We start from the raw sequence: 25304 nt of genomic DNA on the forward strand, positions 1-25304 counted from the left end.
TGCTAATACTGCATAGGAAGTTACACCGAGTTAATAAGGTATCAACATCCTTCCATGGTTCTCTTCCGGCTCTTGTAGCCCGGAACTGGTTTCTCACAGCCTTCCACAGTTGCTACACCGAGTTGAGATCCACTGGAAGTAGGGCTAGTCTCAAGACTCACTAGTTACACCGAGTTGACTGGTACAATTGAGCTGTACCTTTCTTCCGGCTCCTGCGACTGGACTGCTGTCTTGAACTGGTTGTTAGCTATTGGAATTAATGGCTGAGTCTGCCCCTACTGATGCCAAAGTAACGTGTATTTTGTGTTACATTTTATTGTATATGTTTAATAGATGTGTTCTGGAATGTTGTAGTGTAGATTAATAAACTTTGTACATTTATTCAGACTTCTTCTGGTTTCTTTCCAACATAAATGGAGGCTTATGGTATTATAAGCCAGGTTTATGTTGGAAAGACGGGTTTATTCGGATTTGACCTATCCGCCATTATTTTTTCTAATATTATGTTGCTACAATTTGATTGGTTGTTTTTTATAGTGGGGATTCAGCTACAAGCAGTGCGCTAAGTTTGTAAAGAAAATTGTATCGTAACCGCCACCACCCCACCACTACTCCTTTATTTAATTATCAGTGTGTTTACATCAAGTACTTATAATTCTTAGGGTAGATTCAGCCATAGCCTTCTGGCCACCATTTAATAAATTTTACAAATGCTGTAACAATTAATTAAATTTTCCCCCAAAATTCTGTTTTATTTTGACACTAATATCTTATTTTCCGGCTCTTGTGACTTCCCCATGTAGATATCCAACGCAACACGACGATTTCTTAATATGCTAATACTGCATAGGAAGTTACACCGAGTTAATAAGGTATCAACATCCTTCCATGGTTCTCTTCCGGCTCTTGTAGCCCGGAACTGGTTTCTCACAGCCTTCCACAGCTGCTACACCGAGTTGAGATCCACTGGAAGTAGGGCTAGTCTCAAGACTCACTAGTTACACCGAGTTGACTGGTACAATTGAGCTGTACCTTTCTTCCGGCTCCTGCGACTGGACTGCTGTCTTGAACTGGTTGTTAGCTATTGGAATTAATGGCTGAGTCTGCCCCTACTGATGCCAAAGTAACGTGTATTTTGTGTTACATTTTATTGTATATGTTTAATAGATGTGTTCTGGAATGTTGTAGTGTAGATTAATAAACTTTGTACATTTATTCAGACTTCTTCTGGTTTCTTTCCAACATAAACTAAAGGCTTGCCTCTGTAGTCTGTCCTGTTACGTTTGTGGTCACAACATATTTCTAAATATATGATAAGGTTTTCCTTCTTGTGCTACATACCATCAATCCATTTAAAATAATATTTCACCACACAAATCCTACTTACAAAAGGGCTACGGACTCTACAAATAAATTTAGCAAATTTACAGACCATATAACCGTACATGTACTTCTGTATTAGCAAGAGATTTTTTTCCTACTTGTATCTACTGCAAAATGGGGATTAAATGGTTTATTAGTTCTCATCGACCAGTCTTAACATCCCATTGTGGGATTTGAACCCAAAACATAAGGATCAACTCCTTACTTTGCAATTTAGTACAAAGTGAGGCCTTCACTCTTATAATTGCGCCACCCAATCTACTTGTCACTGAATTGTTAATTTAAAAAAAAAAGCTTTGATTCTTTATGGATAAATATTGTACTATTATGTTTTTTACTTCAAATCGTCAATTATTTTTTGGATTTTTTTTTATTGAATTACACCATATGATTATGATAAATTATATACTGATACACCTTTTGAATGACCATCTTCAGTTACATTACATTAAATGGAAGAAAAAAAAATATAAGGCAATTTAGTCCATAAACCCCCCCCCCCCCCCCCCCCCACACACACACACACTTCACATGCCTTGATTTAATTTCAGCTCCTGTTGCTTTTATTCACTATAGTTGAACACCAATTATGCTTTAATTAGTTGAACTGGAATTTCATTTGGCATTGAAAGTACATAATACATTAGACAATTGATTTTTAAGTATGGTATTATAAATACTCAAACTAAGTTTTGTGAACCGCTATAGAAAACCAATTATTAAAAAAAATTGCCCAAAATTTAATTAAACAATTATATTTTCTTTAAGTTGATTGTCCACAATAGAGATGTTTAATGGTATAGTCCGTAGCCCCCGTACTCACATGAAATTCATCCTTCTTAGATGCTAAATTAAAGCTCATTCTTGGTCTTTAGATGGTTTTAAACAATATTTTATTATCAAAACACCAATTACATGCAATTCTGACAAGTATTATTTTGTTCTGACTATTTATATTTTACTCTTATTGTGAATTTATGTAAAGTTTTTGTTTTATTTTGTTAAATTTCACAGGATTTTGTATAAATTGATTTAATATCCAACTGAAAGGATTTATTAAACACGTGTGAACTCCAAGATGATAATTTTAACAAATATTTTACTGAAAAAAGCAACTATTTTTTATAGTCTCTCATTAAATGAAAATACTATATGTATAGTCCGTAGCCAAGGTCTCAAAATAGTCAATCAAAAAAACTCTGACACAGTTTTTCGCTGAGTATTTCCAAATAGGTTTGAAATTTTCATCCCCATATTCGGTATCTTTAGAAAAATTGAAAGTACTTTAATGTATTTTTATTTCAAATGTCCGAATATGAAGAGTAGAAAAACTCTCAAAGATTAACAAATTTACCCATGTCCTTTATATACGGTAACATTTAAATGGAAATGAGTTATGTGATTTTTTTTTGCTCAGACAATATTTTGTGAAGAGTTTGTATTTGAATTATACTTTTTTGTTAAGTTGAATATGATAAAGATAAATGTTATGCCTGAATATGTATAGTCCGTAGCCCACTTGGGTTTCTGCTATAGTAAGAGTGAAATCTTTTTAACCACTTGACAGAAATGGACAGAAATCTCAGACAATCTGCCAAAAGGATGTAGTGTTACATAGAACATACTTGTAATACATTTCATTTGACTTCATTTTTTTGTAAATCTGCAACCAACATGGGCACCTGATCTTGGCCAAGCCGATGAGTATCTAGTTATATACATTTTTAGCCATTTGAATGTTGGTTTGTTTGAGGAATAGTTTAATAGTCAACTGTTCTTTGACATATCTAATTGTTTTACTTGTTTACATACCTGAGTCACTTTCTTGACATACATATATTATCAACCTTGGTCTGATTGCCCTGTAAATGAAAGAGAAAGTTAGACATTCAAACTTTTTTAACAGTAACTTTCTTTTCAATATCTTGGTGTCATAATATTTCACTTGCACTATATGCCTCATTAAAGAAGAGAAACTGTAACACATGGCAGAAAGATCGATTTGGTGGGAACATATATAGAGGATATTCAAGGTTTTGTAGATGGATATGGAAATTATTTCACAAGTGGGACAGGATTTCTTTTATATTTTCACTCATGCCACACACTTGTGGAAAAATAAAAAAAAAAATACTGTCCACTTGTGAAATAATTTTCATACTCAACTGCAAAACATTGAATTTTCTATTAATTTCATTTTCTTTCATTTTCCTTTTGCACTTTGCTAAATAAACATGGCTATTAATAGCCATTTCGAGAAAATTTGGCAGTTTTTGTCTGTGTCAGGATGGTTTAATTATCCTCCCTATCTTAAAACAGGCAGTATTTACACTATTCAGGAAGGGAATGAAAATCAAGCGTTTCGCGGGAAGGTTACTAATGCCCTGATAGTATAATGCCCTGATTGACCTGAATGATTACACATATATGCTGAAATAAAGAGTTTTTATGTGCACAAACAATGTTATTTTTATTGGAAATGATTAATATTATCATTTTCTATAAGAATTCTGAAGAAAATGCAAAATAAAAATATTTTATTATGTTTTATTTGACAGAGAAAATTGACAGGGGTATAATGTCCTGATTGGGGTATAATGACCTGATAGCTAGTATAAAAACTTCTAGTTAACCCAACTCAGCATAATTTCTGTATTACAATTTGACTAAATATTTTTTAAAGATGATATGTGAAGGAGTTTAATTAAGTGTTAGAGAAAATATCTATTATGTATTGTTCAAAATCACTTTTGAAGTTTACAAAGGGTATGATTTCTGAATGCCCTGATTGACCTGATTTACATGTAAATGAGTGTGAATGCATGATTGAAATACTTCCTTGAAAATCTCAAGTTAAATACACTTGCTGTAGGTATTAAAAAAATAATATATTGAAAAACAATATATGATTGTGCCCATAACAAAAGGGCCTTATGGCAATTCACGCTTCCACGTCGTCACGGGTGACGCAGTTGCCATCTCCGCACAGCCAATCAGAATCGCGGAAACTTTGTCCGCCATTACCTCCGACAAAACACACAGATGTCAGAGGTGTGAGATGACATCGTTTAATGCAACATATCCGCTGTGTAACGAAAAATTGTGAGGTCCTATGCATGGGATAGATGTAATAATGATACGAGGTACCCGGAAGGAATACACAAGGTGAGATTTATTCATTTCCTAAGTCCAAAAGACAAGTGTTTACGTTGCATAAACAGCTGATAAAGGCATGTCATGTGGAAAACCGAAACACAACTGTCTGTTAAAAAATAAGATATTCGGGTATATTAATTAATGTAAAAGTTAGTGATAATATAATTGTCAATTAAAGAGAGCATATAATTGTCAATTAAAGAGAGCAATGTTTAGATTATGTTCTATGATGTACAATAGTGATTTACAAATGTGCTCAGACAATGACTCAACCGTTCAAAGCTATAAATCTCGGTGAACTGAATATAATTCTCGATATTAAATGAGAATGCTGCAAAACATTTTTGTGGGTAATTTTACAATGCTTCATCTTTGAAACATTTTGTGATTGTATATAGCTTTAGGAATCTAAATTAATTGTAGCTTTTATGGGCCATGAAATACTGACTGTATACAGCAAGGTCCAGTTCCCCCAGATGGGTCACAGTCATCAAGAAAGGCTTCTTTGGAATTATCGAGACGAGTTGTAAGCTTACTGATATTAAGAAAAGTATCTGTTATGAAGAAACTTAATTACAAAGCCAGTATGTTTTTATTCAAGCAAAGATATCATTATACCATGAAAACTTGACATAGTAAAATCACAGATGAATAGTAATTTTTGTACTATTATCAATTGATATTTAGTCTTGGTGAAAATGCTGAGGATAGATCAAGATTTTAAAAGTATTTAAAAAATTCCAAGTCAAATGCATTACATGTATTTATATTTTAATAAAATATTACATGCATTCAGGATCAATGATGGAGCACACAAGGAAACAGAATCTTCACCCGTGTGTCATAACAGAATGTGAAAATGAATTGTCAACAGGCTACATGTATGTATATATATACAAAAGGAACATCACCCTAGTTTTTCCAGTTAGTTATGTAATGTACACATGATTATGGAGAAAGGGAACTGCAAAAGAAAAGTAACTGTTTCCACAATGCTTCAAATTCTCTTATGCCACTTATTCTTGACATCAATGTTTTTTATGCAGTTAAATACCAAGTAAATCAACACTTGAAGTAATATTTGAAGTATATCAATACTTCTAAAATCTCTTTCTAATTTAATCAGAAAGCACATTTTAGACATTGTTATATTTTACTTAAATTTATTTGTGTTATACTCATAGATCTTTAGAATATTATTTTTCATTTTAAGGAATCTTTGGATTAATTTTACCATGTTGTAGAACTACAACAAAAACAGAGAGGACCTACAGAACAGACTAAGTAATCGTCTACAACTCCACATAGCAGCAGGAGAAAAACAAGGCCCACTTGGCATGAAGAAAACAGTAAAAAATTATATATATGTCAGTGATGTGTGTATTATTTACACCAACATGAAACATTATTGAAAATTTATTAGATTTTTTGACATCAAAACAATTCAAATGTATGTAGAAAAAAAGGGGCAATACTAATGACAAAAGAATTGTCTCGGTCACTTTAGGTATTTTTTGTGTAAATAGTCCATAATTGTATATCAACACTGATGAGGCTAAGGCACAATTTTGGAATAAAGGTGTAGCATCAATGTTTGGTGTGTCAGTGATTGACTATGTGCATGTGTTGACCTTATGCAATATGTTAGGTTTAAAGATGAGTGATTGACTTTCATTGACTTCACTAATTTCAGGAGAAGCAGACTTTTCACTTATCTAATGAACTCCATTAGCATAATACATGTTTGTTTATGTAATCTTATAGTATTCACAATGTGCTGAATAGCATAAACAAGTGTATAGTTCATAAAGGTGATGAATAACACGAATAACATGAAATGTGTAGCACTGTCATACATGTACATGTAGATGAAATTCCCAAAAATATATGTCATTACTGATATAAGTAAATGATTTATACAGTGATGTGATCATACAATGAGAAACAACTGATACAATTTAATATTCAAACATCTAACCCTATAAATGCATATCAATGCCTAGGGAAATTTGATGGAAGAAAAGTAATACTTTTTGAATTTGACATAAACGATTTTACTATTACTTATATATGAAATGTACAATATCAGTAAACTTTCTGTATACCAGTACCTTGTCTTTATTTTCTTTTGAACATCTTGTATCTTTTTATGGGTATCTTTGGATTGACATCTATGATATCAATACAGAATTGATTTTTGATTCCTCTTGGAATATGCAATGCTGAGGAAGACTTATGTTTGTTCTTCAAACCTAGCAATCTGAACTGTTGAATGCAATTTATTTGTACAACAATATGTGAACATTTTCCTTAACCCCTTAAGTTTGTGTGTCACTAGTGAAGTACACTGACTGTTTTGATCATTAAACAGTCTTTTACATTGTAATTTCTACTTATGATACCCTAGAACCATTAAGGATTTCTGAAATATATATCAAAGTCCATGCCTTAAGAACCATAAACTGAGAACAGACTGGGGTCTGCATTGGATTTAGAATGAATATCTTTATGTTTATTTTAAACATGACTAAAATCTTGAAAATTTATTTTGTACTAACGTACAAACACAGGAAGATTTTTTCCCTTCAAATTTATGTGAAATAATATCTGAATTTTTAACTCAAGTTTGTATCCCATTTATAGTTTTAAGGACCCTTTATAAACATAAGCAGAATATTTTTTAGACATTGAGAAAAATTGTATGAAGGTGTTAATTTTGAGCATGCCCAATGCATTTTCAACAAGGGTGCCTTGCATTTACCCCCAGGAAAAATGGTTAATAAATGATAATATTGACAAACAAAAAATTCTATTGTTCACTTTATAACATTTGAGAAAAATACATCCAGTTGAAAAATCATGAAGTATTCAATTAATTTATCTTGGCCTATTAAAATATTAAGAAATTTATTACAAATTGTAGTTTTCAAATTCTTTTATTTTTAGATCTAGGGACAGAATGTTCTAATTGCATAAAAATACCACAGAATCAGAACTCTTAAGTGTGCTGTGCAGAGAGGACAAAAAAATGAAAGAAATAAAAAATATAATAATAAACTATAATCAGTTTGTCCAAATCATAACGATTGGGGGATCTGGGAGAGAGAGGTGGTGATGAATGAGTTGCTACATATTTCTTTGACAAAAAATAATATCAACAGGGGGATGTGGTCCAAATATATGACAGTTCTGAAAATTTCAAGGGGTAGGAGAGTCCTGAATCCCTTCCGGATCAGCGCTAGCATAAGCAACCTTTCAAAATCGATGAACACATATACACTGCATGTCACTTTCTTGATTAGATCTAGTCGGTGACGATGAAGATACATGGAATATATTGGGGGGGGGGGGGGGAATCTCTCGGCGGTTGAGGTTTTAATGCTAACTATATAAACAACAAACAAATATTGTCAATTTTATTGTAAACATTGAAAATTAAAAACGTTCCCTGATCTACTATGCAGTACGTATCAGAACAGTTGAAATGACCTTCAAGTCGGATGCAGTACCAATCTAGATCGGTAAAGGTTAAAATTATACTTCTACTTACTAAAATTTTGTGATTGAAATCTCTCTGAAACATATCTTACATTTTGACAAACGTTTCTGTATAAATTAGTTAGCAAACAAGCCAATTGAAAAGTTTTTCTGTGCGATTTCTGTAACTCGCATCCATGTTGTTTACGTTAGTTTGTTGGAGTCTGCAACCACGTGACTTTCATTGCCATCGGTGGGCGGAGCGTGGATGCATGAATTTCGCTAAAACAATGAAATAACGTCATAAAGATGTGATGTTGCAGATGGTGAGCGTCGATGCAGATTTTTTTTTTATCCACGTGTTTCATATTTTGACAAGTCTAGCTTTTGTCGTTGTTCTCAACACTGAAATAATTATTTATTTTCATTTATATCTTTAATTCACGTCTGGATCTTCTAGTCCACTGATATTATTTTAAAAATTTAGAATTTTATTTGGAGACCCGTTTCTTTACCACATGTGGCTATATACATACGTACGTCGAGGACGAAGATCTGACCTAGACCTATTCATTTCCTACATGTGCACGGAGAAGGTAAATATTTCGTGACAAGCCCCTGTGTACATGTGTAGAAGCTTAATTCACACAAGCTAGATGATTTTCTGAATAATTGAATATGGTTGAACGAATGCGACTTTGATATATAGACAAAACTGAAGTTACATGTTATATACACGTGTATATTTTCAAAATACTGCAGAGAAAATCAATTTCCTGTATAAGATCCGCTCTACTATTCTCAACACTTTAAAAAATCGATCATGTTAACATTGAATCATCCGTGCATCTTGCATACATTTTTGTTGTAAAATGCTTTAATGCCAAAAATTTGAAACTTAATACACTTCATCAAACAGAAAAGAAATGTATTCCTGTAAGTTTTCACAAATCTTGCAAATATATGAACGAATGACAGACGCAATATTATCTTTAGAACTATAAATAAAAACAAGAGAGGTAATTAACTCTGACAAACGAGGTACTAGAGAGGTACCAGAGAGGGAATTTCATTTTAATTTTTTTTTTAAAAATTTTATTTTTAACAATTTCAACTCATCATACTCCATTTGCTTCTGTATATAAAAAGTATTTTAAAAAAATCTTATTTATTAGCAGCTAAAAACACGTTTCAATTGTTAGTATTATTTTAATAATTTCTTTCAAAGTATTTTTGAACGCTTTGGGAACTAGCTCCTGTCAAAGTGAAAGAGAAAAAAAAATAGAACAAGAAACAGATGCAACACTGAACCATAGTTTTCAATTTATTTTTCAAATCTGTTACATGTGTATCAGTTTTTTTTACATGAAATTATCTAAATAACTTTTTAATTTTTTTTTCTCAGTATTTAAGTAATTTAAAATGAATTTGAAAAAAAATGTTTTGTCTTGTTTTTATTGTTGCCACTTCCGATTAATTTTACATAGTGAGTACTTGAAAACAAACAAATACTACCGAAATGGCGAATGAAATAAAATTGTTCTAACTTGAAAAGAAAGAACAAGTTTATGATAACATTATATGTGTGAGAGAGAGATATATATGTTACATTTAATCCAGTTTATTATATTACCTAGCAATGTGAAATCTTATTGAAAAGGCAAATTTTAAAAACAAAAAAATACCGTATCATTAAAAGAAATCTCTTTTGTTTTTTAAACTTTCTATTTATTTTCAGGAACTTGAAAATGCATGTATAACTTTTTGGCACTCGATCGTGTTGTGCATAAAAGAAGTTCAAAGGTTTTAGCTTTAGTCACTTAAAATTCAAATACATGTAATCCTTGTCATTTATAGTATCTTAGCATTGTATGTCATCACAGTTCTATTATCAATCTCAAACTTGTTTTCTTATTGAAATTATAATCTCAAATATTAAATTTGGTATAATGACGTGACTGCTTAACTTGCCGTTGAATTATGTAAACGAACTGATTTTGTTGTATGGATTTATTGAAAAAATAATTTCTGTTAAGTTATACATGCAATGTACAAGTTAAATTAAATGCTGAAAATACACTGCACAAAAGATGAAGAATATACTTGCAAGTTTTTATTTTTGCGGTAGTGCAGGAGACCAGGGGAGGGTTGTATTTTATATTACTGGGACCTAACTACGGTACATGTACAGTGCATGTGTAAAGCTTTTCAAGGATAGGCATATCCAAGTCTCTGGCATGGGACCAGAATGGAATTCATACATTGTAAAATAACTTCATATACAATTCCATTAGAAACAAGAGGCCCAGGGGCCACATCGCTCAACTGAGCACTCTGGCTAGGAAAAAGCAGAAATCAGTTGAGTCTTGAAAAGTTTTGATATAAAAGTGGTTCGAGGGGGGGGGGGGGTAATTTGAACTTGAATCTATTCTTCAAAGGGATGCTTTTGAATTAATATGACAAATAATGGCTATGCTGTTCTTAGGAAGACAATTTTTATTGATATATCATTTGTATTCCTTTGTATAACTATGATCCCCTGTTATGGCCCCTCTATTCTCCTGGGGGGGGGGGGGGGTCATGATTTGAACAAAATTTGAATCTACATTACCTGAGGATGCTTGCGTTTAAATATGACTAATTATTGCTTTGCTGTTCTTCAGAAGAAGATTTTAAAGGGCTTGCTTTTTCCTATGTATTCCTATGTAAAACTTTGATCGCCCATTGTGGCCCCACCCTACCCCTGGGGGGTCATGATTTAAACAAACTTGAATCTACACTTCCTGAGGATGCACCCATTAAAAAAAACCAATCATGGCTTTGCTGTTCTTGAGAAAAAGATTTTTACAAATTTTTCCTATGTATTTTATGTAAAACTTTGATCACCCATTGTGGCTCCACCTACCCCGGGGGTCATGATTGGAACAAACTTGAACCTGCACTACTTGAGGATGCTTCCATGTAAATATGACCAATCTTGGCTTTGTTGTTCTTGTGAAAAAGATTTTCACAGATTTTTCCTATGTATTTTTATTTAAAATTTGATCGCCCATTGTGGCCCCACCCTACCCCCGGGGGTCATGATTTGAACAAACTTGAATCTACACTACCTGAGGATGCTTCCATATAAATATGACCAATCATGGCTTTGCTGTTCTTGAGAAGAAGATTTTTAAAGACTTTTCCTATATATTCCTATGTAAAGCTTTGATCGCCCATAGTGGCCCCACCCTACCCCCGGGGGTCATGATTTGAACAAACTTGAATCTACACTACCTGAGGATGCTTCCATATAAATATGACCAATCATGGCTTTGCTGTTCTTGAGAAGAAGATTTTTAAAGAATTTTCCTATATATTCCTATGTAAAACTCTGATCGCCCATTGTGGCCCCACCCTACCCCCGGGGTTAAGATTTGAACAAATTTGAATCTACACTACCTGAGGATGCTTCCATATAAGTTTCATATTTTCAAGCACAGTGGTTCTTGAGAAGAAGATTTTTAAATGATGCCATTAATTTTTCATGAATTCATGATTATCTCCCCTTGGAAGAAGGCGTGGCCCTTCATTTGAACAAACTTGATCCCCCTTCATCCAAGGATACTCTGTGCCAAGTTTGGTTGAAATTGGCCCAGTAGTTCTGGAGAAGAAGATGAAATTGTGAAAAGTTTACAACGACAACAACGCCGACGACAACGACGACAGACAACGGACAAATTTTGATCAGAAAAGCTCACTTGAGCCTTCAGCTCAGGTGAGCTAAAAATAGCATTAGAATTCCATACAATAAAGAAACCACGGGAAGGGGGGTGTGTCTATACACATCATCACATACAGTGTAACAATATTTTACATGTACCTAAATGTGTACCACTTCGTAAAAACATGTCATTTAAAAACAAAGTCAATCAAGAAATATTACAAACCAGTCGCATTAAACTGACTATATATAAAATTTCCAATTAATTTCCTCCCCCTCCCCCTGCCGAAAAATTCTATTAATTGATATGCATGATTCATAAAAACAACATCTATATAATAATTTATGATTTATTTATTGGAAAAATCTATTTTATATTAATAAAAACAAATGACAAATTGATTTTATTCGAAATTCGGATAAAATTGGTTTTATAATAATAAAATACACTGTATCTATTAATACCCAGGGTATACATGCATGTACTTCTAAAACCATTTAGTTTTACAAGATCAAACACAATTGTTATTTTAGGGTGCCATTTTCCACATGAGTAACTAGGTTTTATAGCAGTTAAGTTTCCAGTTTCAGGCATGTGGAGCTTATGATCGCTGCCTGTTTTGGAAATGACCTTGCTAATATACGTAATAAGAGAGTAAAACGTGCAAAAATAAATTGATGAATGATATTACTTCAAACCTATAACCAAACTGCATATTTGAAGGTTATGGGGTTGGTGGTGGGGAGGCATCCCACTGTACACCTAAAAGTTTTAAAAAATACAATCCTCGCATGCTATTAAACTCATGTTAACTACAAGCATTGCAAGTTTCTGTCATTTAACTTTTAACCCCCCCCCCCCCCCCCCCCACTCAAAATCCAACCACTGGTCATCTTGGATCTGTCCCTTTCATTAAAGCATGTGAATTATAACTCATCAATTTGTTTATAATTTGTCAAACTGCTTACTTAAAAAGTAATTATTCAAAAATTTTCATTGCTGTGACTGAACAAATGTGTATCGTTTCAATAACAAGAGGCCCAAGGGCCTTAACGGTCACCTGAGTATAATACAATAATTTAAAGGATGCATAGAGTATAATATGAACTGAAAGGTGAAGCTTTGTTGCCCAAAAGAAAAAAAAATTGGGTGATCATGATCAACAAAATGATTGGTCCTAATATTCATTAACAGTTCATAAATTAGGTTCTAATCTGTTCCCCATTTATCACTATCACCATACGGTATATTAACAAATTATCAATGCTTCTCTACTATTTTAATCCCTTGTTGAAATCACTTACATTGGCCTCTCTTGGTCTTTGATGAACATTTACTAAGACAAGTTATTTTGTCTCATTTTTATTCATCTACTACTTACAAGTCTATCTGATCATTAAAACAATGAAAGTACTTTTTGTATTATACAATAAAAGTTTTTGCATAATTCTCTTATTCTATTTACCTTTCAAGTACATTATTTACAGTGATAAATTATCAAAAGTAAATGGCAAGGGGGAATAACTCCTCTCAGTACTAGTAGAATACAAACTAATAGAGCCCTGGCCAGGACCAGAACACTTGAGCAAATGGTCCGGATGTTCAAAATCTGGTAAAAATTCCCTTCCTTATAAAATTTTTTACTCTATTTATCTCAGATATGCCCAGGTGCGGAGAAGATTTTTAAAGAAATAATGCATTTTAACTACAGATTCACTATATTATCAATAGAGCCCCCCCCCCCCCCCAAACACCAGACCTTCTGACCCTGGGACCATAAGTTTGGTCATCATTACTAATCACTTTGTTTATCTGCTTAACACTAAGGAGCAAACAGGATTATTTAATAGAATTAATGCATTTTCACTATATTATCAAGAGCCCCACTCTCACACCAGCACATCTGACCCAGGGGTCATAAAATTCACTACTCTGAAAGAAGCACTATTGCTCATCATAACTATACACTTAGCTTCTTTGCTTTTTTAACCAGAAGCAGAAAAGAATATTTTCAAAGAAATTTTGCTTTTCACTTTATAATCAATAGAAGCCCCCCCCCCCCTTCGCCCCCTCACCAGAACCCTTAAACCTGGGGTCATAAAATTCACAATTTTGGAAGAGGCATCCTTGCATATCATAACAATGTACTTAGTCTGTTTAAACAATACCCAGGGGCAGAGAAGAAGATTTTCAAAGAAATAATTCACCTTGACTATAGGATCTATATAGCCCCGCCCTAGCACCAGAACTCCTGTACCCAGGGCCATGAATTTCCCAATTTTGGAAGAGACATCCTTGCTTATCATAACAATGTGCTAAGTTTGTTTAAATAATACCCAGGTGCAGAGAAAAAGATTTTTAAAGAATTAAAACATTTTCACTTTATAATCAATAGAGCCCCACCCTAACACCAGAACCCCTGATCCAGGGGGCAAAAATTTCACAATTTTGGAAGAGGCATCCTTGATTATCATAACTATGTATTTAATGTGTTTCAATAATACACAGGAGTAGAGAAGAAGATTTTCAAAGAATTAATGCATTTTCACTATATAATCAATAGAGCCCCACCCTAACACCAGAATCCCTGCCCCTGGGGCCATGATATTCACAATTTTGAAAAGGGCACTCTTGCTCATCATAACTATGTACTTAGTTAATTCTGAATTTAATACCCAGGAGCAGAGAAGAAGATTTTCAAAGAATTAATGCATTTTCACTATATAATCAATAGAGCCCCGCCCTAACACCAGAACCCCTGACCCAGGGGCCATGAAATTCACAATTTTGGAAGAGGCATTCTTGTTCATCCTAACTATGTACTTAGTTACTGAATTTAATACCCAGGAGCAGAGAAGAAGATTTTCAATGAATTAATACATTTTCACTATATAATCAATAAAGCCCCGCCCTTACACCAGAACCCCTGCCCCTGGGGCCATGAATTTCACAATTTTGGAAGAGGCACTCTTACTCATCATAACTATATACTTAGTTAGTTTATTTAATACCCAGGAGCAGAGAAGAAGATTTTCAAAGAAATAATGCACTTTCACTATATGATCTATATAGCCCCGCCCTAGCACCAGAACCCCTGACCCAGGGGCCATGAATTTCACAATTTTGGTAGAGGACTCAATGCTCATTACAATGATGCCAACAGTTTGACTGCTTGATGTCCAGGAGTAAAGAAGAAGATTTTTAAAGATTGCATTAATTTTGGTGTTTTTAGCCCCATCCCTCAGGCCCCAGGGGGGCAGGGACCACGAAATTCATAATTTTTGTTCCCCTTCACCCATAGATGCTATATGCCAAATTTGGTTGAAATTGGTTGAGCGGTTTCAGAGAAGAAGCTAAAAATGTTCAAATGTTAACGCACATCGCACGACGCACGCCGACGGACAAAAACGGATAGCAATAGGTCACCTGAGTGACTCAGGTGACCTAAAAAAGGAAGTTTTGTTACAACATAGACAGAAGTTCTTCTAAATTTTTCTTTGAAATTTTTTTATTGAATATTTTTTAACATGCAGTGTATCAAGTTAACTTAATGTCCTTAAATTGTTGAACAGTATATACCGTATTTGGCTGAATATAATACGCACTTTTTTCCCAAAATAATTTTCTGTGAGAAAGGGGTGCGTATTTTACACCACAATGGGATTTTGATGGTTTTTCTTTCATGTGAAACACGGCTATCATACGCACATACCGTAGTATTACCAAGAGACTTATGCAATTTCTTGCTGTTTATCGCCGTATTTAAAACTTCGGAAAGTTATTGTTGGAATGTAGGCTTGTTAAAAATGTTATATTTATAACCTTTTGATAGTTAAATTAAATTTAAAAGCAAGTTAAAATTAGAGCTGCATGTTCATCGTCTCCGTGTAGGCCGCCATTAACGATGTTATTTATAGATGTTCACGCATTCCTTTGCCACGTGCTTCCGTAATCATAGTACACATGTACCTAATCAGTCGGACACTCGGTCAAAAAAGTAATGTCATTTTTAAATGAAATACAATAAAATAAAATTTATTTTAGGTTTTAAATAACTCAGTGAAAATTCATTTCAACATAAACACCCCTCTATACGTCCCAATGAATGGAAGCCAATGTTGTGAACATATGCACTTGTCACTTGATAATTACCCCTCAACACCCCTCCAGGCAATTAAATTGTTTACCGACTACAAAGCATTGTTTTTACAGTTAGAGCACTGATTATTTACTGCCCTTATTAATGGATTTGATTATTTTCTTTGTTAAAAATTGGGGGTTGGTTTATGATCTTTCGTATGTATAAGCGTGTGTTGATTACGACACATTAAACAGTTAAACGCTTGTTAAATGTAATTTTACTTTATCTTATATCGGCCTCGTGTTAAAATGATTGAGAGTTAAAAAAGGAAATATGAAGTATGTTGAAACTTAAGTGTTATCATTTACTCGTGCTCTGTAGAAAATAAGATATCCACGAAGATTACCTCGATGTATGAAGACATAAATCCCACATTTGTACATCATTTTTCACAGCTTTGGAGGTGTGTTGATAACTACACTTTACACGCTTGTTAAATTTTGATTTTATTTTTATAACATCAGCTACTTATTTAATTAATCAATTTCAAGTTCAGAAGAGGAAAATCGTAGTCTATGAATACTTTGATGTCGCAATATCTCTTGCCTTGTTAAATTTCCATACGTTTCAACATGATTACATTAACAAAAAATAAATATGACAACTGTTAAACTTGCAACAATATCTCGTGCTTTGTTGAAATAGAACTATTTCCAAAAAGAGTAGTTAGAATACGGCGACGTATAATTTCAATATCTCCGTATGCTAAAAAAAAATTAATAATAAAGTCTGTTAATACTTTAATGCAACATTATCTCGTGCTTTGTTAAAATAAATAATTTCCTCCGGATTGCCGCGATATGGAAAGTCAAGATCAAGAAATAAAAACGCATTTGAATAAAATATCGTGTTCTGTAAATTTTCGGCACTTTATCTCCGCGCCGATTTTCATAGCAAATTACCGCGATTTCCAAAAGTTCAGAACACCGCTTGGTAAAATTTTCTGCGTTTTTTCCCCCAGTTTCAGGCTCAAAAAGGGGGGTGCGTATTTTACACCAATGCGTATTATATTCGGCCAATTACGGGGATTTTTTTGACTTTCACATATCATTTATACTGGATTCAAACAAGATAATTGACATTTTGAGCTATCGGGAGCCATGCTTTAAATGAAATGATTTTCGAATGAATTCTACAGGTTCCTCAAACGATTCTTACACGAAATAAATATTTTGGTTTTGAGAGAATAATTATATCGATACTGAACAGAATTCGCAGAATAAACAAACATTCATAAGTCTATACACCACTGATGAATAATACTTATTATAACTATTATTAAAGCAATATGAGCTGCAACTTTGATGTCGGAAATATTTGTTGCAATATTGTACTTAAAGATGCTGGGGGTTTGTTGCCATTTTTAGACTATATTGATCTCCTTTAGAAGAAGAGCTCCATATGAAGATATAGAAAATGATCGAATTTTAAAACTAAAATTTTTGAAATTTTTCTTTGCCAAATGATAGTTGACAGCTTAAGATATATCTAAAAAAAATAAGTAAAATCTGGTGGTGAATTTGTGGTTAATTTGTTGACTCCCCAGCCTCCTTAACTATTTCAATGACAGAAAAAAGAACTTTTATAATCTTCTGTTGTTCATATTTGCAATGGAAGAACTATTTATAAGCTTTGATTGAAGCAAATTTACATTATTGTCGTCCTGTACAATATTGATTTTTTTTTATTATATAAAACTATATTCTATTTTATATTTTTATTTCATTTATATTATATTTTAACACTATATATTTTAGTCTAATTGATCATAAAGGTTTAGGTCACAAACAGGTTTATCATAACAGCACATTTTTAACAGAAAATAAAATTCTCCAAAATGCAGCTCATATTGCTTTAAATTATTTCTATATTATACAATCATTAAAAAAAGACAATATTATGGAAATACTCAATAACATACATTCAATACCGTAGTAACATTACAATGCTAAGTCAAAATCCTGTTCACTCTGAAAACTTTTGATGTTGGTGCAAAAGTAACATGACGTCATTGTTTACCTGTTAAAATATCATTGATATAAATGAAGAAAAAACCTACTTAAAGTTGTCGTAAGACCATAAAAATTCAGATTTGGCAAATGGCGAGCTTCAAACAAGCGATAAAAATATGAAAAAAATCAACAATATACAGCAATGGACGGACGCGTTCATCATTTATTCAAGCATATATTTAGAGGCCCATCCGACCAAGACTCTAGATTTGTTAAAATATATGAAAGTCGTTCGCTTAGCAGCAGCAAGGTCACCTGGTTTAGGGTTTATGGAGTATGATCAGCAATTCAGATTAAAAATGTCTAAAAATCCATCAGGGACCTGGGGGGTAGTTGACCCTGAGTATGGTTACTATACATCACACCTAGCTCTAATTTCATGACTGCAGAGACACAAAACCAGAGTCAGATTAGAAAATGTTATACATACAATTACCAAGGATCTTGTTTCAAGGCACCTTGTAGTTATGCCCATTTTTGTCTCAAAAATGATGAGAAAATCTTAGAATTTCGTTTTATCTGATACCAAAATTTGGACTAACATAGTGTTTTTTGATAATCACCACCTTGTTCACACCTCCAACTTCGTATGTGAAGCCTTTGTTTAAACAGTCTAACACCTCTTACCTTGACTGGCTTGAGTACACAATGAGGGGATTAGTTACGGCTGAACGCACACAGGCACCTTACCTGTGTTAATACTGGGCATAGTTGTTTACAGTTGTGGTGATCAGCTTGGGTTTTTAATTACTAATCAATGATGCAATTGTTAATTATGACAATTATCTGCATTTTTTTTCAGCGTGAAATTTTAATTATTGAACTGATAAGCTTGTGTATGACAATTTGTATGTATAATGAAATAAGCTTATAATCGCTTAACTTGGTCATTTGGCTTAATATTTGTTCACTTTTAAGTGCAAAATTTATGGTTAAAATCACAAACGGCCCGTACTATAAATATACTTCTCAAAATTCACACCATATTTCTCCACATGGCTCTTAAAATCTCTCTTTAGCAGATAAGTACGAGACTGGTAAACTCATTGACCAAAGAATTGTCACAAGCAGTATGAAATACGTAACCATATTAAAGAAACAAATAAAAACGAAACAATTACATTTATTTAATACTTTTGTTTATTTTTAATTTATAGTATATCCAGGAAAAAATAGTTTACGGTTATCAGTTAAGCATTTAGTCTACTTCCGTTTCCAAAATGGCGACCATCGAAGAAGGAATGTAAACATGGACTGACTAAAGATGGCAATAACTATCAAAGAATATATTTTTAACGTCAATTTATTTGAAAAATGTTATCATATTAAATTGATAAGTAAGTGAAATATTTTATTTCAGGAAAGTCACTGAGTAAACTAATCAAACGGAAACGAAAATGCAAGCTTGAAATTTGCTAGGATGTATTTATCAATACAGGTAGCTCTATACATCTATCTTTGGACTCGGTATGGAGCAATCAGCTATTCTAATGTTCGGCTATTCTGATAAAATTAGGTTGACAACTTGACTAATGGATAAAACGTGATCCACTGTACTGCAGCTTGCAACAGCACAAAATACACAACAGACTTACAAACAAGATTGACTTGTTTTAACGAATTTCGAGTGAATTTCAGCTTTGAAAAGCTCTGGCCACCTATGCTAGGGCAAATTGTTCATTTCAAAGGCTACATGTCAGTGAAGGGTTTGGGGGAATCAATAGCAAGAATTTACATTTCAGGAATTGCATTTTATCTCAAGCTTAATGATTACACAGATGTAATCCAGAATTTTATGGTTAAAAAGCTATTAGAAGGGTACAGGAGAAAGTCAAAGAAAAAAAGATGGCAGATTACAATAATTGTAAACATTTTAGAAAACATATTGAAAGTATTGTCTATTGTATGCATCAATGATTATGAAGCAAAACTGTTTGCAGCTGCTTACAGTGTGGCCTATTTTGGATATTTTAGAGTGGTGAAATCACTGAAGGGAAAAAACAAACTGCAGGTCATGCTGTCCAGTATAAAAACCTTGAAATGTTAATTAATGAAAATATGATGAAAATTTATCTCCAGCACTCCAAAGCTGAACAAAGGGGAAAGGGGGCAACAATTGTTATAGAAAATAGTCAAGCAATGACCAGCATAAAGCCAGTGGATATTATGGCAAGCTACTTAAGAGTAAGACCTATCAAGCAAGGGAACTTATTTTGTCATTTTGAGGGTCAAGCACTTGCACGTATTCAGTTCACAACAGTTTTAAGCAAAGCTTTAAAGGCAGTAGGATTAGACAGTAGTAGATATAAATCACATTCATTCAGAATAGGGACAGCCACTAATTCGGCAATGTTAGGTATGTCTGAAGATCAAATCTGTAAAAGCTGGTCGGTGGAAATCAAAATCTTACAAATTGTACATCGGAATCTAATGATTATGTTCGTTTTACCCTGAATTTAAAATCATGGTTGATTAAAATGTTATTTCAGAGTTTCAGGTCTGGGTGGTGGGGTCCTTAATAGTCTAAAGAGCATTTGTTGCAGCCAGGAGTAGGCCAGGTGGAGTATGCCTAGGACTTCAAAGGCGGAGTATAAATATGTGGTGGCAAGGAAAAGGGGGGTATGGTATGGTCAGAGTTGTATAACAAAATTAAGTCCTTGTTGAAAGTAAATGACAGTCCACATTACATAATTTTACATTGCGGTGGTAATGATGTGGGTAACATCTCTTTGAGAATTCTTATTCAAATCATTGAAAGTACTCTGGGGAAATTTCAATCATTATTACCCAATACAAAGATAATTTGGTCTCAGTTGCTACCAAGGAGAAACTGGAGATATTCAGAAAATATTGATGCAATGAACAAAACTTTAACAAGGTTGAATAGCTCCACTGCAGCAACAGTAAAGAATGGGGGAGGTTACATCAATATCAAGATATAAATTACAAGAATGCATTGCTTTTTGAAAATGATGGAGTTCATTTATCCCAAACAGGGAATGAAATATATTTTGAATACAATCTGTGCAGCAATTGAACAATTTAAAAGTACAGGGATACTTGTTTATCCAAAAATCTATTAGTCACATAATTTTAAAGTGGCATGGTCCTGGCATTAAGAACTAACCGCTTCCCCCATTTGGTGGTGGTGGCTGCAATGACCACATGGTGCATGTGGCCATTTTCGCCATGTGGAAGAATGCGCGGGTTGTTCCTATCAAAATTTGTATACTAAATAAAGATGTACATTTTACATCACTTGACACTCAATTTGAAGTGTACATTTTTGTCTCAGGTTGTCGCTCTGCACCGAAATCTGAGATTTTGAACTTTGTTTTCTGCATTTGTTTGCAATGACTGAATTTGGACATGTATGTATGTATATATATATATATATATATATATATATATATATATATATATATATATATATATATATATATATATATATATATATATATATTTTTTTTTTTCAAAATTATTGAGCAATTTGCTACATTTCAACTTGAATAATTTGCAAATTGGTTCTTTGCCGCTTACTGGAAATTATATATTATTTAGTTATTTGTTGTCAGGCAATGATGTATTTTTGACCTATACCAATTTGGTGTCAATGCACAAACCGCATTTCCATTGTAAAATTATTGTCCCCAGCTTTCACTGAAAGTGGGGGATATTAATTTGGGTCTGTCTGTCCGTCCGTCCGTCTGTATTTCTGTCTGTCTGTAACACTTTTGTTTCCGCGCGATATCTCGAGAACCCTTTGAGCTTTCGCAATGAAATTTTGCATAGCAACTCCCTATCGCCTAAAGAAGAACTCTATTGATTTTGAGGTCAAAAGGTCGAAGGTCAAGGTCATAACTTCATAAATTTTGTCTGTTTTAACACTTTCGTTTCTGCGCGATATCTTTCGAATTCTTTGAGCTTTTGTAATGAAATTTTACATGACAACTCCCTGTGGCCTAAGGAAGACCTCTATAGATTTTGAGGTCAAAAGGTCAAAGTTCAAGGTCATAAATTCATAAATTCCGTCTGTGTGTAACACTTTTGTTTCCGGGCCATATCTCAAGAAGCTTTTGAAATGAAATTTTATACCATAACTCCCTATAGCCTCTCTCACCCCTCTCGAAGTGTCCCACCCCTAGACAGAAAATGATAAATGTCCTACGGACCCGGTTTAACGATAGAATGCGTTTCGTGTATTGTCAATGTAGCAGAAGAAAATACGGGAGATAACTCTAACTCAGTTCATTTACTATGAAAAATCCCGAGTGTTCCGAATGTCAACATGGTGTGTAAATTTGAAACAAGTAAAAAACGTGGGTGAAAAAGTGTTGAATTCTTCCATAATATGGATTAAATTTTTAGATGAAAGGTATTTACAGTCTCAAAAAGGTTTGTTCTGATTAATTTGACTGTTATTTTCAATGCAACTTCATTAATTTTCTCCAAAATCGTTTCGGAGCGATTCTGCAATTTTCTGCTACATTACGGGTATATGGGGGGTATTCTAACTGTGGTGAGGGTCATTATTCTAACTACGCACCCCGTTTTTTATTTTATTTATTTATTGTATTAAAAGTCGCTTGGCACTATTTTTAGCACAGGGGCATGTGGAGTGTTATAATAATTACGTATAATACAGGTTGTCGGCGGACTTTATATTCTAATTACATATATTAGAACTGTTTAGTAAAGGCTAAATAAGACACCATGTATTGATTAAAATTTTGACAATATCAAACGTGAAAATAAAAATTATATGTGACTTAATGTTTGCATTTAATTTCTTGTATATTCAAGTGTCTCTGTGGTCTAATGGTATGATGCTCGCTTAGCAAGCGAGAGGCCAGGGTTCAATCCCCGGACGATTCTCTTTCTTTTTTAAATGTTTTTTTTTCTTTTTTTGGATTTACTAAATGATACTATTCAACATGTGAAATGAAAAAGTTATGATGTCTGGTGTGTACAAACTCATAAAATCATTACTACAGCGTGATAAATATTCTGTATATATTAAAAAGAATCTTCTATGTACACATATTAAAGAATAAGCAATCAAATCTTTATATCCATATTGGCTTTTTTTAAATTTGCTTCAATATACATGTATACATTTAATAATTCTACAAATACAGGGGGGCAGTGTGACCCCCCCCCCCCCAACTGCGCATGCTCTTCTTTTTTCCCTAAGCGGGGGACACAAATTCTCTGAATTAGCTTGTTTTGTAATTAACATTCAGTAAAATTACATCAATTTTACTCATTGCCTAAAAAAGCCAAGACCAAGAATTGCCACTTTGGGGGGTGGAATAAAAAGAAAATTGTTTAAAAAATGTTTTTAACTTTAAAATTTTGTTATCTGGAGTTTAATCTTAGGAGGGCATGTTGGAAAAAGCTGGATTGGATTTATGGAGCTGACAATGGTCAGCTCCAATATTGTTGTATGATTCAGTCTACAAATAATAAGATTTATTGATTTAACAATAAAGCCGTTTATTTTAGCGTGAATCATTATTCTGTCTTGATTCCGGAAATTCTGTATAATTCGGTTCCACCAATAGTGTACTTTTGTTTCCCATCATCTGACAAAGCAATCAACCATGAAAAGCAGAAGAAAACAATTTCCCCCCCTCCCTCCCATGTTCCCTTGTAATTTAATAATTTTTACTGTGTATCTTGTATTTCAGGGTTGGACTAATCATTTGAAAGTCGAAAAAATGGAAACAGGTTTCAACTTAACATCAGTGGTGGTAATCAGTGTAATTTGAGATGGACCAATGGACAAAAGACTTTCATTGTGAATAACTACAATAATCAGTCGAGGTGTTGGTGAGAAAAAGAAATAAACCAATGGACAAAGATTTTCTTTGTGAAAAGTTCATATAAGTAATCCGAGGAACTAGTGAAGTTTGAGATAAACCTATGAACAGAAATCTTTCATTATGAATGGCATTAACAAAAAGCAGTCTTGGCAAAGAATGGACTATAATGGATGAACAATGCGTGGGTTGTTCCTATCAAAATTTGTATACTAAATAAAGATGTACATTTTACATCACTTGACACTCAATTTGAAGTGTACATTTTTGTCTCAATTTGCCGCTCTGCACCGGAATCTGAGTTTTTGAACTTTGTTTTCTGCATTTGTTTGCAATGACTGAATTAGGACAGGTATATATATATATAATTTTTTTCAAAATTATTGAGCAGTTTGCTACATTTCAACTTGAATAATTTGCAAATTGGTTCTTTGCCGCTTACCGGAAAGAATAAATTTGCACATATATATTATTTAGTTATTTGTTGTCAGGCAATGATGTGTTTATGACCTATACCAATTTGGTGTCAATGCACAAATGGCATTTCCATTGTAAAATTATTTTGTAATTAACATTCAGTAAAATTACATCAATTTTACTCATTGCCTAAAAAAGCCAAGACCAAGAATTGCCACTTTGGGGGTGGAAAAAAAAAAGAAATTTGTTTAAAAAATGTTTAATGATAAACGTGAAAATTTTGTTATCTGGTGTTTTATCTTAGAAGGGCATGTTGGAAAAAGCTGGATTGGATTTATGGAGCTGACAATGGTCAGCTCCAATATTTGTGTATGATTCAGTCTACAAATAATAAACAAACAGATCTAAAGAAAAGAGTTATTGTGATTGATATTGTAAACAAAACAGAGACAATTAAGAGTAGTTTGGCTGCGATGACAATTCTGACTTATTAATTCAGTTACAAAACAAGATGTTTTAGAATACATGTATTTTTTTCATGAAATGAAATTGTAAAATTGTATTACTAATTATTTTCATCATTAGGTGTCTTATAAGTTTGTGATATTCAAGTGCATGTATGTATGCTATCCATGTACAATTTTTTCGAGGTGACGTAAGTCAGCCTCGTAAGCTGCTGACCAGCTTCAATGCCCCCCCCCCCCCCCCCCTCTGATCACTACCATTTGCAATTTCTTATTTATCTTCACTCTTCTGGACAATTCACTACTCTTGATGTTAACACGTGATACCTTAGAAAGCAAGGATCAAATCAGAGATAGGTTGCTAATATGTAAACAAGAGCACTTGCAAGATTGATTGGAAATATTAAAACGTTAATTTTAATCAGTTTACAAAGAAATACAGTCCTCTATTCATATATTCACATATCCATAATTTCACATATCCATAATTTCCTTTCGATCTTGAAACCTTACAGGCATAGATTTTGAATTGTTGGACTAAATCCATCAATGGATCCCCTAATCCACTGTCTATTTGATAAGTCAGATTTTAGAATGCGTTATAATTGCCTTTCTTTAAATATGACATTTTCCTACATGGCTGCTTCGGGCAGGCATTAACTGTCAGACTCATAAAGTGATGATTGAAGTTGTTATGATGTAATTGGATATGGGGTAATTTAAAGTGA

General features: G+C 33.3%; 1 protein-coding gene and 1 long non-coding RNA gene across 2 annotated transcripts in view; one reads left to right on the forward strand and one right to left on the reverse strand.

The window, feature by feature from the left end:
- The window catches only part of LOC133185623 (transcription factor CP2-like), a 486219-nt gene that overhangs the window by 103875 nt on the left and 357040 nt on the right, over positions 1-25304 (reverse strand). Inside the window, exon 14 of the mRNA XM_061320938.1 lies at positions 3196-3245. Within this exon, the coding sequence (XP_061176922.1) occupies positions 3196-3245 (50 nt within the window). The remainder of the gene's footprint in view (positions 1-3195; positions 3246-25304) is intronic.
- Positions 4912-6583, forward strand: LOC133189603 (uncharacterized). Its single transcript, XR_009721505.1, has 3 exons — positions 4912-5065; positions 5336-5420; positions 5753-6583. It is a non-coding gene; the product is annotated as an uncharacterized LOC133189603 (long non-coding RNA).

This window comes from Saccostrea echinata, unplaced genomic scaffold (genome assembly GCF_033153115.1).
Source record: "Saccostrea echinata isolate AGI-Se365-2 ecotype Australia unplaced genomic scaffold, CSIRO_AGI_Sech_v1 ptg000001l, whole genome shotgun sequence".
Taxonomy (NCBI): Eukaryota; Metazoa; Mollusca; class Bivalvia; order Ostreida; family Ostreidae; genus Saccostrea; species Saccostrea echinata.